At 46.1% G+C, this 26,143-nt stretch overlaps 1 protein-coding gene and 1 long non-coding RNA gene across 14 annotated transcripts in view; both read left to right on the top strand.

The window, feature by feature from the left end:
- LOC105452328 (serine/threonine-protein kinase tousled-like 2) overlaps positions 1–23,211 on the top strand; it is a 39,856-nt gene extending 16,645 nt beyond the window's left edge. For 2 of the 13 annotated variants that reach the window (XM_011693323.1, XM_011693329.1), the window contains 13 exons: positions 17,568–17,658; positions 17,869–18,131; positions 18,225–18,458; positions 19,699–19,791; positions 19,966–20,427; positions 20,520–20,723; positions 20,841–20,932; positions 21,218–21,365; positions 21,452–21,563; positions 21,693–21,831; positions 21,917–22,028; positions 22,122–22,229; positions 22,318–23,211. In XM_011693323.1, coding sequence (XP_011691625.1) covers positions 17,568–17,658; positions 17,869–18,131; positions 18,225–18,458; positions 19,699–19,791; positions 19,966–20,427; positions 20,520–20,723; positions 20,841–20,932; positions 21,218–21,365; positions 21,452–21,563; positions 21,693–21,831; positions 21,917–22,028; positions 22,122–22,229; positions 22,318–22,530 — 2,271 coding nt within the window. In that variant the 3' untranslated portion in view covers positions 22,531–23,211. The other 11 variants (XM_011693330.1, XR_974723.1, XM_011693325.1 and 8 more) reach the window with 11 other exon arrangements.
- A 596-nt stretch (positions 23,212–23,807) lies between these two features.
- Positions 23,808–25,942, top strand: LOC105452327. The gene is made up of 2 exons (XR_974722.1): positions 23,808–25,283; positions 25,406–25,942. It is a non-coding gene; the product is annotated as an uncharacterized LOC105452327 (long non-coding RNA).
- The last annotated feature ends 201 nt before the right edge of the window (positions 25,943–26,143 follow it).

Genomic DNA, 26,143 nt, shown 5'->3' with positions numbered 1-26,143 from the left:
TCCTCTCTCTTTCTCGCATCGTTTCCAACTTCCCCCCCATGTCTACCCCCTTCGGTCGCCAGCAACTCTCGGTGGCCGCCTGCTCGGTAGCGAACTCGTGCGAATTCGGCCTAATCGGGCCGTCTCGTCTGTCGGGCGAGAACGCACGAGCGCCACGCGCGATGCCGCAAGCTCTCCTTAGCCGTGGGCGTGATTGGCCGACTGAACAATGAAGCGGGCGGTGGAGCAACACACGGCGCGAGAGCAACGATGGGTAAAAGGGAACGAGGGGGAGAGTCGAGATCCTCGCGAATGAAGGCCCTTCCCATCTCTCTCGAGCTCTCGAGCTCTCTCTCCCTTCGTCTCTCTCGGCGAAATTCATTGCAGATAATATATGCGCCGTTACCGCGTATTAATCTGTTTATCCGGCATGGAGTTTTGGCACGCGGTGTGGAAATACATATTCAACGCGAAAAAGAGACTCGCTCGGATACGCTAGTGGGCATTCTTCAGCCGTTACACACTTCAGTGCTGTTTCTTTCTGTTACACTATTTACAGAACGTAATCCCGTAACGTTAAGAAACGTAATCCCGTTTTGAGAACGGGCGAGATTAAGAAGCGTATGATTTAATGTTATACAATGATTCATACTTTTCGATTGACTCTCTGCAGGGGAGGAATTTGGACAAAGAAATTTACTAGAAAGAAGATGAGTCAGCAGTACGTTTTTGTATCGTGAGGTGTCTGCATATGCTATTGTATTCCCGACGCGCTTGATACTCCATGATGTAATCGTGGTGTTGTAAATACTGTAGTTCTGGCTTACGGTTGGCAACGCTGGTGCGAACGAATTTGCGGATCGTTCCTCGCGAACCTCGTCCTTCTGCTTTCTCTCTCTTTCTCTCTCTCTCACTCACCGCGTTGTAGTCCTGCGAGAACACACGAGTGCTGCCGAGTTCCTCCGATTACGGGACGCGGTTGACCGAGGAGGGTGAAGGGCACTGTCCCGATGCTACACCCCTGGTAGGGTGACCTCCGTTTGTTCCCCGTTCCGCGCTTCGAAGAAACTCGATAGCCGAGGCGACTCTCGGCGGTTCTCGCTTTTCGAGATCGCGAAGACGGACGCGAGATCTGAAACAGCACACTCGCAAATATCGACGGCCATGGTAGCGAACCACTGGCTTTTAAGACTCGATTTCGCACGAGGATTTTTCTCTCTAATGAGAAAGCTCATCATCATTTTAATCAGAATGGCTGTTCTTTTGGAAAATATTCTATTCTTGATTGAAAGCGTCTTAAAGAGTAATCACTAATCGTCGGTCAACAGCAATCACGAGAGCTCGACGATCACGTTCATTGATAATTTACCTGTAACATATGACTGCCCCAATTGGGACATGAAAATTCATCAAAATAAGGGAGGAAAATCTTTTTGAGACGCGCTCGTTAAATATTGGTGTCGACTCGCGATAAACAATCCGTCGGAATACTAGTATTTTCCTATTCGAAGGATTTACGCTTTAGAAATGTATATCCCACGAAGGCGCCGCGTGACCTACAGTTTTGCAGGCGAAGGAGATTCATGAAACGTAGGGTAGGCAGACAGGTAGGCAAGCGGACAAGCAAGCAAGTAAGCAAGCAAGCAAGTCGGTGCATGTCTCTCCCGTATTGATCCTTTCGATAGTAAGTGGGCACTACGCGCATTGTATGGAAGGTTTCTACATACCTACCTACCAACCTTGGGAACGCCGAATACACATGTAAGCACCGTAGAAACGGTGCGACGAGCGAGAGCGCTCCCGGTGCCTTCTTCCCGAGAAATCTCTCTTCCCCATCGTGAGCGCGGTTAGTGTTTTTCCAGCCTTCCCGATGATCGTTACGGCGGCGGCCCCGTCGGGTTCTCGGAACTTCGAAACTGGTATCGTTGCCTCTCTCACACGGATCTTTTTTACGAATCGCCGCGCATCCTTCCGCGCGCAACGCGCCTTCTCGTGTCTACCGAGTGTCTCGACAGAAGTTTCGGTTTCTCTCGGCTCAGGTACCTACCATTTTTCGTTAATGCGCAGATGGAAGATCTCCGTTCGCCGAGCCGATCGACGTCACGGACGTCGTGAGCAGTTTGCCCGCTGGGCAAAGTAATCGTTTTTAATTGGTCGACAGTTTCTCTTATGACTTAACTTAAGTAGCCGTCATATTTAAACGAACCCATTTGTCCTTGTCGGCAAGAGCGACGACCATTAATTTCATTTCCTTCGGAAATACAGGCGTGATATAACATTCGCGTTAGCTTTTTTTCTTCCCAATGTATATTCTTCGAATCTGTTCCGAACCGAGATTTCGGCAAGTCGTTCGTTTCGACACGGAGCCGCGTGCCCGTAAGTCGTGTACGGTGATCATTATAGGCGCGGCGATCTCCGCGTATACGTGTTCTAGGTTCCGTGTGTTTCCAAGATCCACACGGAGACCGCCGGGCTTTCCATAGGCTGTCGAGGGGGATTAATCGGCTAGGAATTCACGGAATGGAGAGCGAAGCGACGACGGCCAATGGGCGGTCGACGACGAGGCGAACGGACGGTGCACTCCGGGAGATGTGCACCATGCGATGCAACGCGGTAACGGGAGACGCCCTGAGCCCCGCAATCTGCATTACCGTCCGCTTTTACCGCCACATTGAACTTCTTTCGCCGACTGCTGATATATCGACGCCTCGAGTAGAGCGGTGAAGAGAGGCGGACAGGGAAAATACTTGTCGTCCTCTCGCCCCGTCTCACGCACTTGGCGCGCTCACGTGATTTCTCTCCTTCGCCTGGCTCCGTCCCGCTCGCGCTTCCCCCCCGTGTGCACCGTCAGCACGACACGATAGATAGGCATGCTTATCGAAATATCGATACTGGTGGCTCTTCGAGGCTGAGTATCTCGCTTGGTACTAGGGTAACACGTTATGCCGTTGCCGATTTCATAGAACGAGTGTCGCCTATCTCTCAAACGCGTGTTTCCCGAGAATCGCCTCGCGTCCCTCCCCGAACAGATATAAGCAGATCTGTCGTCAACGAGATGGATCGCCGAGATGGTTTTTAATGAAATTATGTTGTCGGCATTCGGCAGCGCCGCGTGTCTACACAGGCAGCATGGAATTTCAGTCAGATAAACGATTCAACTTTTAAAATGTCACTTCTCAAAGTTCAACTTCTCCCATCTTAAAAACACGAGAACGAAGGAATAATCACAAGACGAGCAAGACCCGATGAATTCTTCATCGGCAAAAAATTATTGATTATATTAAAAAAAAAAAATTGCTATCGAGAAGAAAGAAACGTGTTATTAAATGATTCTGTGAGTTTGAAGCGCGTGTTAAATATTCTCCGATTTGTGATCGTGACGCGAAGAAAAGACGAGTTTGCATACGCGCGAGGTATCTGGGACTCCGTGTTGCGGCACGGATATAGCGGCGGCTCTCGTGCGTACTCGTGATACGAAGGGAGCAAAGGTTTACCGCACGAAACTGACGTTCCTTTACCGACAGCCAATTTGACACGGGCAAAACTCGCTTAAACTTTAAGTCGTCGCCGCGTCGTCTTCGTCCTCGTTCCTTTTTTGCGCGTTTCCAATGAAAGGCAGGCACACGCAGCTTACAACGGTCTCGTTTCCTGTGTGTGGTGGTAGCAGATCGTCGATATCGTTCATCGGCGTTTTAGCACTTCCCTTCGGGAAGTGCTGCAAAGTCTGGAACGCGGATGATTTCGATCAAACTCCGACTCTAACTTAATCGACGCGATTGCGCGCAACAAAGTTTCCAGTTACTTGTGTATCGTTTATCGTTTCTCTAACCTTCCCTTTCAAATGACAAAAGATTATTGTTACATCCAGTAGATTGTATTTGACAAATTAATCGGAGTTTTATTATAATTTCTTAATGAAGTTATTAGTCAAAGCCGCCCTACGCGCGCCAGAACACTTGAATTAAATGAAAAAAAGAAAGATAGCAAGGATAGAATGATATGGAGATTCTCTGGACACGCCAACTCGCGATGCCAAAGCTCGACCTAGTCAGGGATAGACGGTAGAAGGAGGATCCGGGAAAGTAAGACTCGACCAAATGAATCCACTCGATTCAAATGATGCGTTCCATAGTTAATTGTTGGTGTATTAATTCATCGCCGCAGCTATTTTGAGTCGCATTTTGAGTGTGCATTTTCAGACAAGACGCGTCAATATTTTAAAGCTCGCGTATGGTGCTCGATAAACATTCTAATTCGGGACGACGGTCGAGAAGAGCCATTTCATATTTCGCGAATCCTCGAATAGCGGTAATAGCGGTGAACTGTAATAACTTTAGTGTCATGTTAGTATTCCGCAGGTATAATTGCATACCATAAATACACTGAGCACTGTTTTCCTGGACGAGAATTTTTACCGAAAGTGTTTATGTCTTCTACTTCTTTTTTTTTTCGCTTGTTTGAAGATTGAATTAGCTCGTTAAAACCGGCCGTTGATCGCGCTGACCGCACTAGATTCGTTGCGTCCATTCATCATTTTCTCGTTCGTCTTACTCGTTTTGAAAGGGGCGAACGAACGGCGGCGACAACTAACACGACAGCGGTCCCTGTGGCTAGGCTCGCCCGACATTCTTCTATTCCGGCCATTTACACGGCGCGTCTACAAACGCCGTAATAATTGTTTTCGTGTCGCGGGATATTGTTTTATAATTTCATCAAAACGGACGGCAAGAACGATGGCTCGGATTCCGTCACTTCCGGCGTACATTCGCAATGTAGCCAAACGTACCGATAAGATATCTTGTAGCGCCATTAGTACATACCATGCAGTATGACTCGCAATTTTAGCGTTAATTTTAGTCTGTCGTTGTGTCACGTCGTTAGTTATTCATTTCAACACGTACATAATGGAAAAGAAGAAATTATATAGTGTAGCTATACAGGGCAGAGAAAGGAATGAAAACGATAACCGGGTAAAAATCATTATATTATTTTCATCCCATCGTAAACGCGTCCTGCATTATTTTTGTCGCTTTATCTTAATTCTCTGGAACTAATACACGCTACATACTCCTTGAACTTCTCGTTCTGTCTGTCAAATTGTTCCTCCGATATTTTTATTCTAGTAAAATCGCTTTTTCAGCGAAATACCAGACGCCGTAAAATATAAATGATTTGTAAAATTCAATCTGCTGAACACGTTTTGAAGGATAAGAATTTTCCAAGAAATGCGTTAATGATGACTGTAACACATGGGTCTGTAAGACCCGTGTACGTAATCCCATGCCGAGGATCAGCACGCACGTCATGCCCTTACAAGCCTCGCAGTCGCACGCACCCGCGCGGGCCCCGCTCATCTCTCCGCGGATAAAGTCGGACGCACACACAGCATCACGCGCGCGTATCCGTTTTTTTCTGGCCGCCTGAGCGGGGAGCTCCCGGCGACCACCTAGTGCCACGTGCAGGAACTAGGGCCGGCTTTCGATCGTTACTGATCTACCTACGTTAAGTGTTTGCCCGATGTCCGTGCGACCACCGGGAGCCCCACCCTGATTGTTATACCGCCCGCCGCCGCCGGCCTTACGGTCGCGAGCCTTACGGGGCGAATTTTGCACGACTTATTTTCGGTACGGCTGCTCGACGACGCGGACGGCGCGCGGATGAATCATCGAAAGAATGAATCGCGTGAACACGACAACGCCGCTGTAAGGAACGCAACGAGAGAGACCGGTCGCTGTTATTTCGAAACGCTGATTGCTGCGCAACGGCGAAACGACGTTGCCCCGCGAGGCAACGGTTTCGGGGACAGGCGAAACGACGAGAAGACGCTAAAGAATGATTACGAAAGGATGGGGTCGCGAAAGATTTTTTCCGATATGTATCTCCTCCGACGATTCGTATCCGCGGAAAGAGAGAAAGAGAGAGAGAGAGAGAGAGAAGGTCCGCGTACCGAGACGGATTGAGAAACGTTATTCCGGAGCTTCTCACCACGAGCTGCATATTTCATGGACGCATCGTCGGATGCGAGAAGATCGGCATCTCTCCGCTCGTTCCTTCCTTCTTTTCCATTCGACGTGCCCCACGCGTCTGCGCGCGGGTCGTGGTAATACCGCGTCGACAAATCGTATAACGCGGTATACGTGGTCCCTGTCATAATACGCGGCCGACAATGTTGCATCGCCGCGACGATAAGCCTTATCTCTCAGCGGCGATTCAGTCGCCCGCGGCAAATACGCGACGCGCTGATAAGAAGGTCGGTCTCGAAATAAGTTCCCTCGCGAGTTTCGCTTTATTTACGAAGAAACGGGTCGGCTTTACGTAAGATTTACCCCCGATATATCTCGGAGTCGTGTGCGTATACACAATTGGTAAGAGAATATTCCTTCCGTATTTTCTTCTTCAGCTCGTGGCGGCGACGAGAGAGAGAAGAGAGAGCGAGAGAGATCGCGCGCCGGATATACCGCGATGCCCGTACGCAAGTTCGTGCGTGAGAGAGCTCTCCCCGACATTCGCGGCTCGATTCTTAACAGCACTCGATTCTAATAAGCTTCGTATTTCGCTAGAAAAGGAATTTTTCGGAGGAATGTGGGAGAGGGAAGAGAGAAGGTCATGGAATCTTACAGCGCGGCGATGCCTCCCATGTCTCTATAGGTACAAAGTACTGACAGGGCACCTAAGAGATCGCGATATCGTGACGATGGAATCGAACGTGTAAAGGAGACAAACACACTCGGCCGTGTCACGCGACGCCGCCATTGCGTAACGTAAGAGTTGCGAGATTTATGGAAATGTTGAGCATGGGCGATGCGCGCCGTCACCGTCGCCATCGGGAGAGATTCGTATCTTCATTCAGGGGTCCTTTAAACGCGGTCGCAAAGGCGTTATAATGTGTGTGTGTTACAAAGGCTAACCGTAGCGCCGCCGTCGGACGCTCTACGATTCCTAGGCGGACGACGTGTCCAAAGACTCCATGCGGGCTCCACCTGTCGACATTATTTACTTGTCGCCTACACCGCGTTAATCCACGGTGCTAATTGCTAAATTTGGAATCTAGAATTTAAACGGCGCGAGAATGTTATAGAACATAGGGGAACGACATCCGGGTATCTTTCTCTTTTGGCAATCAAATGTTTTAATCCGCTACCTGTAGCAGGCGTTTCTTTTCCTTTATTCACGTCCAGTCTTATTACTTTTCATTTAATTAGGTCTTTAAAAATTGTCCTATAAATTCTTTCATCGTTACAATTTATTTCAGTTGTAGGCATTACAGAACGTTATGTGTCACGAATATTGAAATTGCATTCTGGTTCGACGTTTCACATTTGCGAGAAAAAAAAGTCTCGCGTCCACTCGTTTGCGAATCGTGAGTGGTGTAAACCGGCCTTAACGGGGAACCAGAAATCTGCGCTACGCTTCGCGACCAGCTTAATGCGCGCCGTCCGAGACGAAGAACGCGAGAAAGAGAGAGGGGGGGGGGGGAGGGAGACAGAGAGAGAGAGAGAGAGAGAGAGAGGAGAGATCGTATCGCGCGCACGCTGTTGACCTGCGGGAGTAGTCCGCGCGGTTATGTCGTAACTTTCACAATGAGCGTGTTCGTCGTCGCACCCGCCAGTGCCGACCGCCGTCGTCGGCGATGATCGGCGATCTTCGTACTCGCCTCGGTTACAAGGATCGGCTGCTCTCGGTAGACACCCGCTCTCGTCGTCGTAAGTAGGAATGCTTACGATACCGTTGATAGTATCGAGGTGTCGATATTTTGTTCCTTCGCTCTCATCGTCTCCTATGTATTTTTTTTTTAACGCAAGAACGGAACGACGACTCGATAACGTGTATTCTCCCACAGCCTTGTTTTTCGCCCCTAAAACATCGCTAAAAGCGGTCGCTATTGTTCTTAGAATAGATACCGTTTCGTTTTCGCGACAGTACTGTTTATCGCGCGTAATTTTGCTGCGAGCGAAAGGCTAACTGCATATCGCGAAATTTTTCTCGATTATTGGTATCAAAGTACGCGTGGATAAAATTTAAGATTGGAATTGGGATAATTCGCGGATCCGAAATATCGATTTTTCACTATTATTTTGAAATGTTTGTTTACAAGAAATTTTGTTCCTGAAACACGTCATATGACACATTTGATTTGAGATACACGAAAACTGAGACTATCGAGATCTCTGTGATTGAGGGCGACGGTAGCCATGTTGGCTCGCCGAGAATGCGAGAAATTGTTGCGCCATTGTAAATCATTTAATCGTTCGGTGTGTTACGAGAAAAAGGGATACAAAAGAAGGAATATATATGAGATCGATAAATCAGCATCCAAGGTCGACGGACGTTTTATCCTAACGATCTTATTTATCTCGTTTCTCCATCAGATCACTGCGATCAGTATTTTTACGCATGAACGTTTTTCCTCTACTTCTCCTAGTCGAAGCTATCGCCGTGCCGTTGACCTGCCAACTAGTCTCTGCGCGGTTATGTCGTAACTTTCACAATAAGCATTTTTATCGCATTCGCTCGGCCGTTCGCTAGACCATCAATTAATAGCATGAAAACTTCACGAAACGTTGCGTAGCTTTCTTCCACTACTTTTCTTTTTTCTTTTCGAAAGATTCGTCATCGAAACGATGAATCTCGCAAGTGCTGAGATTCTGGAAGACGGTGAAACATAAAATTAGAGATTCAATCGTGTCGATAAAGCTTATGTGTCTCCGTCCAATTTTAATTCATAGTTAAAGCACGGCGCCTAACGGGTTACGCCGTGTGAATGCGGCTTAATTCGGCCGCGAGCGCGTCCTTGCACCGTGTCGGCCGCCGCGCCGTTTACACGGGGCGCCGGGCTGCATCTAACCTCTCGTGAGTGTACCGTGCTCGCGCGCGCGCGCACACACACCCGCTCCGCTCCGCTCGCCGCGCCGCGCCGGTTCTCTCTCGCTGAAGCGACGTACACAGAAAACCGCGTGGCGGTACGGCGCGCACGGCACGGCGCAAGCCAAGACAACGAGGCAACGCCGCGTGGCCGACCAGCTGATCGCTCGGCGACGTGCACGCCGCGGGGTAGGGGGCGGGAGGGGAGGGGAAGTCGCGCGCGACTGGGCTAATGAGTGTGCGACCTATTGGGGGGGCTCGTTGGTGGGGAAAACGGTGGCGGGGAGGGGAGAATCCGCGCGCGGTCCCGCCGGTTGTGAATAGGGGGTTGGCGGAGCGAGAGGGGAGCCCCGCTGTTTTGCCGTCACGTCAGACAGCCGTGCCTCTTGCTGCCGCCGTCGCCGCCGCCGCCGCACATCGACGGTGTTTTCTACGATCGAGTGGCGGCGGCATTGCAAGGTCTAGGAGGCCGCGTACTCGAGACGCCGCGGTCGTTTCTTGCTGCAGAATGCGAACCAAATGGTGTTCTTTCGAAACGTGTTTTCTCCGCGTATCGCTTCTCCTAGCAGATTTCTCAAAATTCTGCAGGGCGTAATAACTTTTAGATTCTTTGAATGATTAGTTTTATTTTTTTGCTCGGTACAATTGAATAAGAAGGCAAACGATTTTAATCGATTTATCGTTCGAAATATCTGCATCTTATTTTACGAACCCTAATTTCTCGAGATCATTCTGTCTAATCATTCAATTTTATTCGACAATGTATAACAGTAAAGGAACAATTTTCTCCAAATGTTTGTAATCACCGAAATGAAATTCCCGGAACGTAGCAACAAATCATTCGAAGTAGAAAGACTGATTAGTCCGTTAAAGCTACCGGTTATATTGCCGCGTTACGCAAGAGAGTTATGCTGATGACTTCCTAACAGGGTATAATTTCAAGACTAAAACGCTCGTTCTTTTCCTCCTTTATTTTATCGCGTAATAATAATAAAAATCCTTGTTGCTATATTTAAAGTGAAGAAAAAAAAAAACATGTGCCGATATGGGTAACGGAGCGCGCTCTCAACGAGGCATTTCATACCGAAACGTAAAGAGGTGGCTTCTTTAGCAATAGGTATACGCAGTGCGGATTTATATCGATCCCCTGACCGTCATGCGTCACGGCGGCGCAAAATTCGCGAAATCACACCCAACGTTCACATTCGACACACCGACGTGAACGCCATCGTACGGAAACGATCGCGCTCATTTTCCCATGGAACTCGAATGCCCCGAGGGGGGCAAAAGGAGAGAGAGCAGGGCAGACTTCCGAAAAGGAAGAGAGAAACCCCGCTGCGCGACGTTGTCGCGGTCTCCGAAACGGCGCCGCGATGTTGCCCTTCGTGCCTCCGTTCCGTATCAATAACGAAGGAATGGGTGCAAGCAAGATGGGGGATTAAAGGGGAAAAGAGAGAGAGAGAGAGAGAAACGTCCCTGTGCCAATCGGTTGCACCTCGCAGTTGTGTCTCGTTGAAAACCTACCTAACGGCTCGTTGTGTATATGCAATGGCGACCCGTTTCGCCGCGAACAATTCACGCCGCAAATGTACCGTCGAATCGCCGTCTCGTCTCTCCGTCGGTCTACGGATTTCCTTATCCGCGAATTTCGTAAATCATTTAGGCATTACGGGAAAAATTAAGAGATGACAGGTATATTTTTTTTCACGCGATATATTTAATTGATTTCTGGAATTAGCACTGACAAAGATTGCAAAATTTATCGTCTAACTCGGCGACTCGAATCTTCGTTACGACCGCTTCCATATATTTTTTTTAAACTCGTTTCCCACGTATTATCGTATAGTTATGTGTATATGTACGCTTTTACAAAATAACTAAACGTCACGGCGCAGATCCGAGCGTGTGTGTAAAGATTGAAATGTCATCGTGTCGCAACATTGTAAATGATCGTAACCTGTCAGAGAGGAAACAGCCAATCCGCTGACTTCGCGTTCTTATGGCACTCTACATGACGTTAAAATGGCGTTATCATTGGTCGCTTTTTACGCGAATAGCGACATTTCCCCGACAATCATGAATAACATCGCGTATATCACTTATCAGATTCGTGATATAAAATAGGGACATTGTTTGCACCAATGGTGTCATATCGTCACGCACATTCTCGAAATGGCTAAGTCACCAATTCACTTGACAGCTCGCAAGAACCAGGACTATTATCACGTGCGAATAACCGTTACAAAAACGAAACGTCGCTGCTACGAAAATCTTTCTCTCCCGACCTGTGTACGTATACACTATATATCACGTATTTCATTTTTCAAAGGAGAGTCCGTTTTCAATGCGATTGCAATTCGATATGCGTCCAAGTGTGTAATCTATCTATATCCGAATTCGAAAATCGCTTTTGTTATGTTTCTTTAATCTTACATTTACACCCATGAAACTTTTCGTCGATCACATTTTCGCTCGCACCGTTTTCTGCGCGAGAGTCGCGCGAGATTATTCTCGTCTACAACGACTCGGCATACGAAAAAAAAAAAAAGAAATTCACCTTGCGCACTGTACATATATCACGTCCTCCACTTCGAAATATCTAAATGCCCGAATTTAAATGATACTTCGATCGTCTACGTACGTTCGCTCGTTCTGGAGTAAACTTCGTCGGAGCGACGTACGGAGCATAGCTCAGACTTGCACGGTCGCTCGACCTGTTATGTTCGTCCGTTCCGCCGTGTTCCGTTTTCTTGTACGTGTCCCCTCCGCATCTGCCATCCCTTCCCCGTCTCCTTTACCCCTCCACCGTTCGGCCTTTGCGTCTCTCCTGCTAATACGCCCTCGCACAGGCCGAAGCACGCGTCGGCACGACGTATTTCACAGTGGCGTAACGAGCGGAACCACTGTGAGGGCGCGTTTAAAAGAAACGCTTCGACACGAATGCGAGCGTGATTTTTGTGAAGATTAGATCGTTAACCCTTTCCTTCGCAGTAGCATACCCACAATATTAAACCGTTGATTAGCTAGGAATGCGGTGTCAAAATTTTCAATTTTTCTTACTTAGGAGATATATACAAATATTTTTTTATGTTTATCAACAGATTTATCAAAATTGAATTTTAATATGTCTATTTTTCACACATTAAAGAATTAAAGAGCTATTATATTTCAAAGAAACGGGCCATTTATTAACGGAAGAGTTTGGCTAGCTCAGTACGTAGCTTCTTTCCATGGCACGTACTTTTATTTAACGCTACAGTTAGTTATACAGTCGTCTTAAGTCATGATATGTAGAATATCTTAATATACATCTTGATTACTTGATTGCTACGCGAATTATACGACACTGTAATATACATTTAGACTGTGTATAGTCATGTGTGTCACTAAAGGTCTCCTCCCTGCAATCATATTGAATTGTAACTTTAGAAGCAAAAAAATTTACTGCCACATTTACATTCTACCAACTTAAAGTATCGAAGATAAACAGTGCGAAAATTACTATTTGAATGTTCAGCGCAAGGAAAAAAATTCCCTTGACTTATCATTTCTGACGTAATGTAATTGAACATGACTGTGACGTTAATATAAGCTTTAAAGCCAAAGTGAGAATTTTCTTAGTCTTCTTCTGCATTTATTTTTTTGTGCATAATAATTGATATCATTTATTAAATTAAAATTGTTACTTCTCACTCATTTACTCCACTTACTCATTCACATACACACATAGCGAAAACACCTGTTGTATAAATTCATCTCGATATTTTCTTTCGCATTGGTCCGCAGATTAAAGCTCAACGGAATTTCTAAGAGTAGCACAACTTACTCAGTTTATAAATCTGTCGAAGTTTTTTAAGTTCTTTTTTTTGTTCGTTATATTGCTATTACATCCTGAAGTCGCAAATAAGCTTCCTCGAAATTCAGTAACAGCGTAGACATCTTCGGACATTATGGTAGAGTTCTCCTCCGGTTAGTGCTCGTAAAAAAGAGGTAGTTTTCCATAAAATTTCATTTACACGTGGTCTAGCGGATAAGAGGCTCTCTTTTCTCGCGGGATAAATTAACGCAACGGCAGAAAGGGAGCGTCATTCGTTAACCCGACTCTGCCGGCTTCTCTTCTCGGTCCGAGATACAACAGCGGAGCGTAAAGTAACGCCGCAAGGCGGAACCGCGGATCACACACGGGAAACGTATCTCAGCGGTGCAGAGGAGCGGGCGAAGGGGAGGTCGTGGCAGAGGGACCGAGGGGGGAGGGGAGGGATGGGGGAGAGGGCAGAGAGAGGTGTACAACAGAGCAGAGGCACCCTTCGCACGCTGTAGCGGCACAACTACACTTCGCCACATCGATTTTACCGGCTCGCTTGCACTCACACTCGGTCGACCCGTTCACTGAAGGAATGTCTCATATGCCTTCCTCCTCCTCCCTCCTGGCCCCCCCGTTTCCCCATCGTATTCCCTCCTCCCCCTCGAGCCCCCGCGCCCCCCCGGGTTCTGCTGCTCGCCGCCACCCCCTACGGACCCCTGTCTCCGTCAGTCACGGACGGGTTCTCTTTCTATCTTATCCCGTCCATCCCTCTCCTCCATCCAAGCTCGCCAACGTCTGCCCCCGCTCTCCCTCCCCCCGCCCGCCAGCCCCCCGCGTTCCCACCCCCCTTTCTCTCTCGCGCCGCTGTCTCTTTCCTTTCCTCTCTCGTTCGCCTGTACACACTCCACCAAAGTGTCCCTCTTTCTCTCCGACTCTGTTGTGTGATGCGGGGCGGTAGCGGCACCGCGGGGAGGAGAAGTGGCAGGGAGGTTGCACCTTTTGCCGCATCTCGGAATCTCGCGCGTTGCTCATTTGCCGTACATAGAGAGGAGCGAGAGAGAGAGAGAGAGAGAGAGAGAGAGAGGGACGGAGGGACGAGGGAAAGGAGAAAGAGATAGAGAGAAACCTCGGGGCTAGGTAGTAGTATGCGAGAGCGGCGGCGGCACGGTGGTCGGACAGTTCCAGTTCCGTTTCGATTAGGCGAGTCCACGCGCGCCGGGTTTTTGGCTCGCGCTCCTCATAACGCATCGCGCGCGCCGCGAGAGGAGAGAGAGAAGGAGAGAAGGAGCCCGTACGCGCGATGCCGCTCGCCGTGTCCATTGACGTGTCCGCACGGTTCGACTGCCGTTTCTGCCGTTGCTGCTGTCGCTGTCGCCGTTGCCTGTGCCGCTGCTGCTGATGCCACCGTCTATCCGCTGTTTACACGGCGCGCCAGCCGCACGCCAACATTTACGAGCGCATCCACGGGGAAACGGAGTGAACGGACCTCGTGCGGCGAGGCGCGAGAGAGAGAGAAAGAGACGGAGCACGGAAGGGAAGGAGAGACAGAGCCCGCGACTCGTAGACGTGCAACGCGCTACGAGACGCGACTCGGTCTTACGTACTAACTCGACCACGGTTCGTTCGTGAAACGAAACCGACCTCTCGCTCGCGGTTATGGCCACGCCAGGGACAGGTCGCCAGGGTTACAGGCGCGCGCTGTAAAAGTCCTACATGCCCCGATTCACCGGGTTCGCACGTACGTATATACACCGCGTATATATACGCCAGCCCTGTCTACATGCGCGTGAGAGTCGCTCCATATACGTTTTTACACGCACGTCGTGCGCGTATCTATATATATATATATTTATATATATATATACACGGCCCCGCACACACACATACACCATCGTGCCGCATCTCGCGCTGCGCGCGATCGTATACAGCAGCACGATGTGCCATCCGTCTTCGACGGCGGATCGCAACGACGGCGGCGGCGGCGAGTGGGAAAGGGACACAAGATTAACCTCTCCTTCTCCCTCTTTTTCTCTTTCCGCCGGCCCTCTAGCCCAGTTCCGGGCACGGCCACTGATCCATCGATAAGGAAGTTTGCTGTCCTCTCTCTCTCCCGCGGTGAATTTGTTCGTGCCGGTCGTCGTGCAGCGATACGCGAGGATTCGCGGCGGGATCGAGAGCATCTCTCTCGTTGTCGCATAGTCTCGGGGTCGAGAGGCGCGTTAACGCTACCGGTCACGTGACCGAGCTATCCGCGGGACGACGCGAATTTTTACGCGGCCGGCGGGGGGAATAAAATGTCAGATTAGGCGTGAATACCCGCGTGAAATACCCGTGTTTACATTGCAATTCAGAGACTCGGTGTAAATATCGCCTAGGTTGCGCGCAGCGTTCTTCCTTCTTTTTCATTCTTTCCGCGTCAAACGTCAGATATGTCGATTGTCATCGCGGTCGACGTGTCATCGACGGAAAAAAAGGGGGATTACGTTTGGTGTAATCTTCTGTAATAGCCTGGCGTGAGTTCCCAAAGTAAAAGCGTTACGTTATTCATCTATATCTTTCGAATCGATCTCGAGCGTCACGCCGCTCGAATACGTCATGACTATAAGTTCGCGAAAATAGGAAAAAAAAAGATAAGTATTAGTCATTGTTATTAACCTAGTTTTGCCCGACGTGATCAGTCGCAAAGAAAATCAATTTCGCCATTTCACTGTATACGGCGGCGGATTAAGTAAGCGATATTTCGTTTCTCCTCTCCACGAAAGGGGACTTGCTCCTCGTAAGTCTCACGTGCGCTTTCTTTCTCCTAGTCTGCGCCGAGATATAAATAAGATAAAACAGTCTCTCGGAATAGCGGCCACGACAAAAATAAAAGCATCATCAATCTAGGTAGGATCGTCGTGCAAAAGTTGACGCGCGTTAAGAAGTGCGCAACTTAATCGGATCAATTAGATCAAACTTGATTTTTCGACGATTCACGTCAAACAAGAATGGGTAAGCCCGCACACTCGCCGCTGCCTCTCGCGTTAACTTCAGTGCGTACCAGATAGACCGTGCGATATTCAAACATCAAAATAAATCTTTCTAGATCGCTATCGAAGGTCCACGTGATTATGAACAAGCAAATAACCGTACGATTAGTATTCAATTACGTGGACATCATTTAGCCTCTCGTCATTTAGACTCCTCGTCTTCGATTTCGCGACGACAGATCGGCGACAGGATACTTTGTGACATCTGTCAATTCGGAGGGAGAGGACGGATACGAAATCGTGTAGCCGACGCGACGTGTTGTTCGCGGCACGACGACGGGAGCGAAAGAGAGAGAGAGAGAAAAATGGTCAAGGGAGGAAGGAGAGAAGGTGACGCGCGCGCGTAGGTGCGTAATTTATCGCTACGCGGGACGCGCAACGGCCGCGCGACGACGTCACACTTTGCGCGCCGCGCCGCGCGGCCGGCCGGAATGACGTAGCGTGTCGTCGCTCTCTTCTCTCGCTTATCGGTGCTGTTAATCGAGGAGAGGCGCAGCGTGCGGCGGGGCGCGCGCCCCCGTCCCGCCGCCCTACCGCCGCCGCCGCCACCGACGCCGTTGCCGCCGGTGGCCGCGGCCGCGGATGCCTGCCGCTTACGAAAATATGCGCGACACGAGAGAGCCGAGTTAAACCGAGGCCTCGGCCCCGTGCATGCCGTAGGGAGTTCAGAAGCGCAGCGTAGTGAGTAAAACTGCCCCCTCGCGGTGCGCGCCCGCGGTTCCCGATCATCGCCCGTGCACTTCTCGAATCGTGCGCGCCGTCAAGTTCGTACCTCCTACCCCGCGCCCGCTACCCTAACCTTCCTTCTGGTTCCTCCCCCTTCCGTCCCTCCTCGTCCCCTCCCTTCCCACACGCGCGCTCGTTGCCCCTTAGAACCTCCGTCGCCCTTCCGCTCCCTCCTTCCCGCCCGCCCGCCTGCCTCCCCGCTGCTCTAAGGTCCTCCATTTTGTCGTGATTCCTCTAGCTCTAAACGTATATCGGACATTTCCCTTGCACGCCGCCGCGGCCACTCGCGGCAGGACCGCGCGTGAAAATTCCGTTTGCCGTTGACACACCGCCAATCGGCCTCGGACGGCGCCGATTACTATGGGACTCCACCATAGGTCGTCCTGGAAGGTGTCGGTCTCCTCACTCTTTCTCCGTCGCTCTCGCTCCGTCTCCTTTCCTCCAAGCGCGTCTCCTGTTCCTCGTCTCTTTTACGCGCTACCATTCTTCTTTCTTTCTCTCGCTCCCTCTCACTCGCTCGCACGTTCTCTCTCTCTCTCTCTCTCTCTCGTTTCCTCTCCCTCGCTCCCTCGGCTTCTGCTTCCTCGCCTTCCCCCCTCTCCACGCGTCGTCCGTCGCTTCCCATCCCTCCCCTTTTACTCCGCTCCATAAGTCTCTCTCTATCCTTCCAGGTTTGTTCCCCCTAGAGTAAAATTGTGTCTTTTTAACAACACACGATTCCCTCGATCTGTAGCGTCGTACGCCGGTCTTGGCCGTCCGCGTAGCGTGTAACCTCTCTCGCGCCGCTGTGGAGAGAGATCATTGAAGCCGCCTCTCTCTCTAACTCTCCCGTCTCTCTCTCTTTTTCTCTCTTTCTCTCGCCGTGTGCCTCGTATTCGCCGTTCCCGTGCTCGTGCTCGTTCCGTCGCCGTTGTCATCGCTATCGTTCGTGGTCGGTCTCGCACGCCACTTCGCCACCTCGCCGTACGGACTCGTCATTACTATGTGGCGGCGACGTGCCTTACTCTCGATAACGGTTGAATCGCACAGGCGCTCGTCGTGACTGTAGCCCGTCGCTATTTGGTGCGTTGCATTGTGTTTCTGTTCTCTCTGTGCTGTTCCTCCTCGCCGATCGGCCAAAAGCTCAGCCAGTGTATCTTACACCGCACGTTCTCCTCTGCTTTCAGATGTCTGCTGGGTCACAAATTCAGATGGCACCCCAAACAACCGTAAACTCTGGTCAGACAGTTCATAGTCAAGACTCGAACATGAGCACTGGTAAGTCAGATTCGTTCACTCAGAGATTGATACGTGCATAACAGGAATACTTGACTGCTTTCCGCACATCCTGGTCCTTTGAGCAACTTAGCTTGTCTCGAAGATAAAGTTTTGTGCATCTGGAAAAGTTCTCTTCAAATGTGTATACTGTGTATGTATTCTTATTGAATCTTTTCATGATCATTCTGACGATGAATTGTAATTCTGCAGGCTCATCGCATAGTGATAAGGAGGTGGATGCAAACACTCCGGAAAAAGTACCACGGACTCCTTCTGAGAGGAAAAGAAAGCGTAAAGCCGATGACGGAGGTGGAGGTGTCGCAGGTGGCTCTGTAGCTAGTAAGGGCGCTAGGTCAATTGCTGCTCTTGATAATAAGAAGATCAACGAGTATTTTCCAAAGCATCATCTGGGCAATAGTCCTATTCGGCATGGTGGAGCCAAGAGCCCCTCCCCTCAACAGGGTTATCCTATGGTAAGATTCTGCCGTAAACGTCAACGAAAATTGTCTTGTAAGCCTTGCGATGCCTGCGCTACGTGATGCTAATGTATGTCTCTTTGCTAACAGTATCCGCCATCACCTCAACAGTTACTTTCGCCACAAGTAACAACACCTAATTCCTCGGTGGCGGAATTCTCATCGCTGATGCAGCCACCGAGACCTCATCCTCAACCTCCACCGCCTCCACCACCAGCGCCGTCGCAACCTGCAGGCTCGATGGTCAGCAAGCAGGTGCAGGTAAGGCCTACCAACCTCAATAGGACAAGCCAGGTCAGGCAAGCGAAGACTAACACCCCAAATGTAAGCAAAATTCGGTAATATCTGCAAGCATTTTATAAGAAACGACCCATAATTTGTATTGGTATTTCTATTGCAATAATATCGATAGATTTTACGATAGAGATGCATAAGTCTTAAACGTATTCAAAATCTCTCCATTATTGATCGAAGAAAATATAGCAGTTTTGTCACTGTACAATAAATCGTTAATAGTAAAGCTGTCACTGTTATTCCTAACGATTGAAATGTACTAATAAAGATATGGAATTATTGTTTGGTGAAAAATTCATACACTAGTATTATCGTCGCAAAGAATTGCCTTTAATTAGTTTTTTGTAAAAACGAAGTAGTAAGAGCAATAGAATGTCTGATAGAAATACAGAACAGATAGATTATTATTACAAAAATTAATTTTTTATGCTTTATTTTTTGTAATATTTGGTAGTATGTGAAAAACGCAGATAAATTAGATCTTTTACATGCTTGCATTTGTGATCTCGTGATGGGTATTTCTTGTCGAATGTTTGCAGTCTAATCAGCTAATTTTTGGTCAAATTTGTAGCACTGTATACATTTGTTATTGTAAACAAATACAGGCTATCTTGTGTGCTACTCGTTGTGAGATACTTGATCTTAAGGATTTGAGTATCTTGGAAAATAAAACAAAAAAGTTCTACTGTGTTTGTCGCTCGAGCACAAACGAGCATTGTTAAAGGCATATTTATTGTTTTAGTATCTTTATTTCTTAGGATTCATTGAACGTTACATTTGAGTTTTAATGAGTCCAATATCGTTTGACTGTTCCAAAATATAATCTGTTAAAAATTTTAGGGTTATATACATATATCTATATTATTAACGTTCGTATAAGAGAGCATTTTATACATGCGTACATTTTTGGTGTTTTTCTTACTGCCTGTGTGACCCTCAGTTCCATCAGCATTTGTTCACGTTGCCTAAGTTTCGCTCACTAATTTATTTTCTATAAATAAAGAGAAAGTCATATGTCGTAGAATATAGAAACGATTACGTTATGTAATTAAACAGATAATTGCTAGAACGCCAAATATAGACGTCATTATTCATGTAACTTTGTTTAATATTATACTTAACATAAATTGTGTTTGTTTTTATTTTTTACATTGTGCTCTTTTTGCGTGTAGCAAGATATCCGGTATTTTCGAGCAATGTTGACAAATGTATCAGATGTTACGGTAATATGCTTTCATTTATCGTAAAATTATTACAAATTGCATTTCAGACGGAACTTACTTGCCAGAGGATACAGGAATTTGAAACTCAAGCCTCTTCAGACTTAGAACTACGTAACAATAAAATTGACGAGTTAAATAGGGTAAGTGCACTCGTGATTATGGTAATTAGTTTATGCAAATCCTTTACCGTTCTTACTTTAGATCGAATCACATAAAACGCATAATCTAAATACGATCTATTATATAGGCGCGAGATGTGCCGTGTATCTCGACGAATGGCAAATTATAATCTGGACCTTCTTTGAACTTTACAGACAACGGACGAACTTAGGCATCAAATGGCTAATCAACAGAAAGTGATTGAGCAGCACAAATCACATATAAATAAGTGTATAGACGTTGTAAAGAAGTTATTAAAAGAAAAATCAAACATAGAAAAAAAGGAGGCTAGGCAGAAGTGTATGCAAAATAGACTGAGGTTGGGCCAGTTTGTGACGCAAAGGGTGGGCGCGACGTTTCAAGAGAACTGGACCGACGGTTACGCATTTCACGAGCTTGCACGGCGGCAAGAGGAAATAGCGACGGAGCGAGAGGAGATCGACAAGCAGAAGAAGCTGCTACTCAAGAAGAGGCCGTCGAACAGCGAGACCGGCAGGAAACGTAGTCAACCGCAGCCCTCCTTGCATAACGGCACCGAGGCGACGTTTCTGAAACCAGATGCAGTACCTGGGTCGTATACGTGGCAGGAGTATTATGAAGCTGACGAAATACTCAAGGTAGAATCATGACGTTCCCGCGAAGCGCATCCTCCTTGAACGTTCGATTTTTCTCCATTCTTAATGCCTCACGGTAATGTGTGTTTTTCCAGTTGAGGCAGAGCGCGTTGAAGAAGGAAGACGCGGACTTGCAATTAGAAATGGAAAAACTCGAGAGGGAGCGAAATTTACACATTAGAGAGTTAAAGCGTATTCACAACGAGGACCAATCGAGATTTAACTCTCATCCTGTTCTGAATGAGCGTTACCTCTTATTAATGTTATTAGGCAAGGGCGGTTTCAGTGAAGTGCATAAGGTAACGAAACATTTCCATCTATTGCTTTCGTTTTTTAACTTACGTTATTAATTTACGTAAACACAAAAGTATTCTATTTTACTTACTTTTATTTGTGTCGTGTATTTTCTCGTACAGGCATTTGACTTAAAAGAGCAACGGTACGTGGCTTGTAAGGTGCATCAATTAAATAAAGACTGGAAAGAAGACAAGAAGGCTAATTATATAAAGTAAGTTCCCTCAAGTTTTTATTTCTGTCGATATTAATTTGTTGTAATTGATAATCAATGTAGAGATGCTTTTTAATTAAGTAATAAATATTTTTTTTAAAGAGAAATAAGAGCATGTAGTGCGCGCGCGCGCGCGCACACACACACACACACACTCTCTCTCTCTCTCTCTCTCTCTTATTCTCAAAAAGAATATTTACTACTAATTTTTTTAATTATATTACATGTTCTTATTCCTCTCAAAAAGAATGTTTACTACTAATTTTTTTGTTTTTGTTTCAACAGACATGCATTGCGAGAATATAATATACATAAAGCACTTGATCATCCCCGAGTCGTAAAATTGTACGATGTATTTGAAATTGATGCCAATTCCTTTTGTACTGTTCTGGAATATTGTGATGGCCATGATTTAGATTTTTACCTCAAACAGGTAAGCGTTTGATCGTTATTTCATGCAAATCTTCCATTTCAATCATAATACATATCTTTTATTATTTCCTAAACATTTCATTGCAGCATAAGACTATACCCGAAAGAGAAGCAAGATCTATTGTTATGCAAGTCGTATCGGCATTAAAGTACCTCAATGAAATAAAACCCCCAGTCATACATTACGATCTGAAGCCAGGTAAATACGAATCTGATCTCATTTATCATTGTGAATGTAATAGGTGATTTCCGAGAAATTTTATAATGAGGACTATTTTTACTATGCAAGTGAGCATGATTTAATTGCTTGTCGCTCCCGCTTTTGCAGGTAACATCCTATTAACCGAAGGCAACGTGTGCGGCGAAATAAAAATCACGGACTTCGGTTTAAGTAAAGTCATGGATGAGGAAAATTATAATCCAGATCACGGAATGGATCTAACGTCCCAAGGAGCGGGTACTTATTGGTATGTTTCCTCTTGAATTATTTCGTCACGTTAATCATTAATTGTTAGTGAAGACGACAAACTTATATTTTTGTACTTGTTATAGGTATCTACCTCCTGAATGCTTCGTCATTGGCAAAAATCCCCCTAAAATATCGTCTAAGGTTGACGTATGGAGCGTAGGAGTTATATTTTATCAATGTCTATACGGTAAAAAGGTACTTATTCGCAATGTATTGTCGGAAAGTTTCGCTCATCGTGAACATATAATGAAATGTGTCTAATGGAAAAAAAAAAAATTATTTTTGCAGCCTTTCGGTCACAATCAATCGCAAGCCACTATTTTAGAGGAGAATACGATACTAAAAGCCACCGAAGTCCAGTTCGCGAATAAACCAACGGTTAGCAACGAAGCAAAGGTAAGGTGTCGTCCGTGAGTTAGGCGATGAGAATGTCGAGATTGTCGAGAAGCCGTTTTACTACAATGTTGACGATTTGCTGTTGCAGAGTTTCATAAGAAGTTGCCTAGCGTATAGGAAGGAGGAGCGTATAGACGTACTGACACTAGCTAGACACGAATACCTGCAACCCCCAGTGCCAAAACATGGCCGCCAAGCGAACAGCCAGCAGCAGCAGCAGCAACAGCAGATCCAGCAGCAGCAGCAGAGCTCGTTTAATATCGGCATGTTTAGTGGTATGAACGCGTCGAGCAGTTCGTAGTGGAGAGGAAGGATTAAGGACAAAATCCTCGATATATACCAATACATGCCAAATCTTGAACGCTCGGACTGTGTACACCATCTCATCTTAGGGAAATAACGATTGCTATAACCAATTGTAAATACTAAAAAAACCGGATACTATCATCGTCACCAACCACCATCACCACTACCACCACCCATCACCCATCACCACCACCACCACAATTATTACCACATCTACCACCGCCATCACCACACCATCACAACTATACTTACAGGATCGACTACATAGGACATTGCAAGAGAGATGCGAGACTGGTCACCCGCAAGTCCAGGAGCTTGCGTCTTTCTACAAGCCACGCCACATTATTCAGCATGACAAGAAACAATGTTGTGTTCGTAAATATTCAATTGTATTATCGTTCCTTGTATCAAACAGTGCGATGACTTGATAATAGTGTTTAAAAGAAACGAGAGAGCGAGAGAGAACGAACGAGCGTGCGAACGAGAAAATAACATGTGATAAGTCATTACGAGATAAAAGTGACGTCTAGAATAAGAGGGGAGGGGGGAAATAGAGCATGTGTGTGAGAGAGAACAAGAGACAGAGCGACAAGTAAAAACAAAAATTAAGCGAAAATGGAAATTCTTTCGGTGGAAGCAAAATAAAAGTTTGTTGGGGTAAAAGAAAGCAACGAAGAATAGGAGAAAAAAGTAGGAAGAAATCGAGAAAAGCAATCGGAGCAAATCGCTTACACGGAGATGATATATGTTTCTCTCTCCTGGCGTTTTAGTGTGCGTGAGCGAACGATAGAAGATTGTTAAAATTAGTGTGAGTGTATATATTTATACTATATATATATAAATATATATATATATATATATATAAAAACTAATAAATTCGACATAATATATATATATATATGGTGTAAAAAGAACGACGATAACAAGCATTGACAGTGGGAAGACAACTGTGGTGGCTCTATCCTCGCATGACCTCCGGCGCCGGTACCGGCATTCCATGAATGCTCGGCCTGTGCATCATGTTACTTTATTCGAATATTAATATTATTACCTGTATCATGACTAAATAACGGTTAACATACACGCGCATCCACGCCCACATACGAAAAAACACGTACACGACACGAGTACACGAAGGCGAATTTGATTGGTTGTTCCTATTCTGAGACGAGAGTGGGCTTTATCTATATAATGCCGGAACGATAGTCCGATAGAGAGCGAAGTGAGAATCGCGTAGAGAAAATGAGAGAGAAGGAGAATGTGTGTGAGTGTGAGTGTGTGTGTGTGAAAGAGAGAGAGAGAGAAAGAGAGTCGCGATGTGCTCCCAAAGTGAATAAAAAAAAGCATCGTAGTCCACCACTATCATCGCCACTTGTAAAAGTTCTCACGCGTGTATAGTTTAAAAAAAAAACCCCGTATCGAGATTCGCTGTGACGAAGCCACGCATTTTACGTTTTTCCTCCTTCACTCTTCCTCCTTTTTTCTTCTCTCTTTTCTCCCCCCTTTTTCTTTAAAGTCAGAGGGACAAAGAAAAAGAGAGCGAGAGAAAGAGAGAGCGGATCCAAAATTTGTGTATAGAGCAAGTTTAAACAAAATGGTTTGATTAAATTTAATCAGACGACAAGAGGGAAAAAATATGACGAGGATAAGGAAGAACGAGCAAATCTTTAAGATAAAGCCGTTGAAACGCTATAAAAACCGACCCAATTATTATTTCTTTACTCGTAATTTGTTTTATATATGTACGTTATATATAGATAATTATGAAATAGAAAACTAAGTTATTTTATCAAGTGCCCTTGCTTTGTATTATAGTCGCGTCCGTCAGCGAGCCGTAGCTTCTGGGAGTTAAAAGGAAGAGAGAAAGGGAGAATATGAGGAGTTAGAGAGAATGCGTCGAGAGAGAGAGCGAGCGTGAGAGAAACTGCGAGCGAGTGCGTGTGTTGTTAAAATGTTGCGTCAGTTATTGATACACTGTGGGCACCGGGGTATTGATGACAATTCAATACCATCAATGTGATTGGCAGAAGTGTGGTGAGAGAGGAGAATACATTACAAGTCTGAACAGAGTCTACTACTTAGATCCGTCGCTTCAATTTTGACAAAAAAAAAAAGAAAGAAAACCGCTCCCGTATCCCGCATCCCATTTTTCGCAAAAAAAAGACGAAGGGCGTTCTTGGTTTTTTTTTTTTTTCATTTCACGAGGCGCGCGATGTCACGCACGTCGTATTCACCAACGATTCCGATTCACGAAGCCAACGCGATTTCAAAATGACATAATTTACGCCGCGAGACGGTTTTTGTTTTCTACGTAAATTTTTTTTTGGTCATGAATTTATGAGAACCTTTTTCATTAATTCGGACAAGAACGGAGGTATTAACGCGATTAATAAATGTAATTGTTATTTGCATCTCGTTTCGTCGTTAAACACTCCGGATTGAGTAGAGCTTTAAAAGTTTACTGCAGCCGGCCTTAAGAAGAAAATTATCCGTAGATGTAATCCGCCGAGCGTTTACGCCCATAGAATCTCTCTCGTGATGAATTCACGCGAGAACGCAATAGGGCTCGTATACTTTGCGACAGGAAGGATATTTTACATTTGTACATATCTATAGAGAATTCTCTGGGAACATAATCGGTGCATGTAAAATAAGAATGAGAAGAGATAAAAGAAAAAAAAACTTTTCGACTACTTTTTTCGTAAAAAAGAGAATAGAGAAATGAAATACCTTCCTATCGACTGCAAGGTATTGCCATGACCTACATACACACTGTTAAATATTCGTAATATATATAAAATACTGTTCTTTTTCTTTTCCAAATCGTCCCTGCATGTCGGCACGGTCATCGATCTTCTTCCTGATAAAAGACAAACAAAAAGGAAAGAAACAGGAATTTCGTCGAGGACGGTGTATGAAAACGTTATAAGCAATAAATTTACGTATTTGTGTATAATTTAAAGTTAGTAAAACTTATTAATTATATATAAATCACGCGCGCATCTCTCACGGTATGCACGATACCCCCGCTGCTTTTCGTTTCACTTTCGTTTTGGCGAACGCTGTTGAACAATGAATTGCCGAGTAGCTAAAAAGTTATAGAACATTTTTATTTATATATTTATATATATATATACGTATTTTTAGTATGTGTGTGTGAATTATATAAAAATGAAAATCGCCGAGGATTACACGAAGTATTGATTAGGCTGGAGGACGCGCGCGCCTTTGGGCCGAGGGCTAATCGACTGGTCTCTATCGAGATATCCGTTTAATAGCAGGTGTAAAATCGTCGCGCCAATTACAATCATAATAATTCTCTTTTAATCTTATCCTACGAGTGAACAGGTATTACGTGTACACAGAACTATTACAATTATAGTCTCGGAGAAGTTAAATTCAATCAACACCAAATATGCCTCCAAGTTAACTTCGTTTCTTCGATCTCCTGTGGATATGTGGAAAGTAAACATGAAAAGCATTTATACGAGAGAAGAGAGAGAGAGAGGAGGAGGAGGAGGAGCACGTAAATTATGAGGGGAACCGATCAATTTTTTGATTCTCATTAACTTCCACCTCTGGATCTTTTCCCACGCCTGTGTTATACA

The sequence above is a fragment of the Wasmannia auropunctata genome, unplaced genomic scaffold, assembly GCF_000956235.1.
Source record: "Wasmannia auropunctata unplaced genomic scaffold, wasmannia.A_1.0 LD336033.1, whole genome shotgun sequence".
Lineage (NCBI taxonomy): Eukaryota > Metazoa > Arthropoda > Insecta > Hymenoptera > Formicidae > Wasmannia > Wasmannia auropunctata.
Note: the sequence above shows the minus strand (reverse complement) of the source record. Positions and strands in the feature narration are given on the sequence as shown.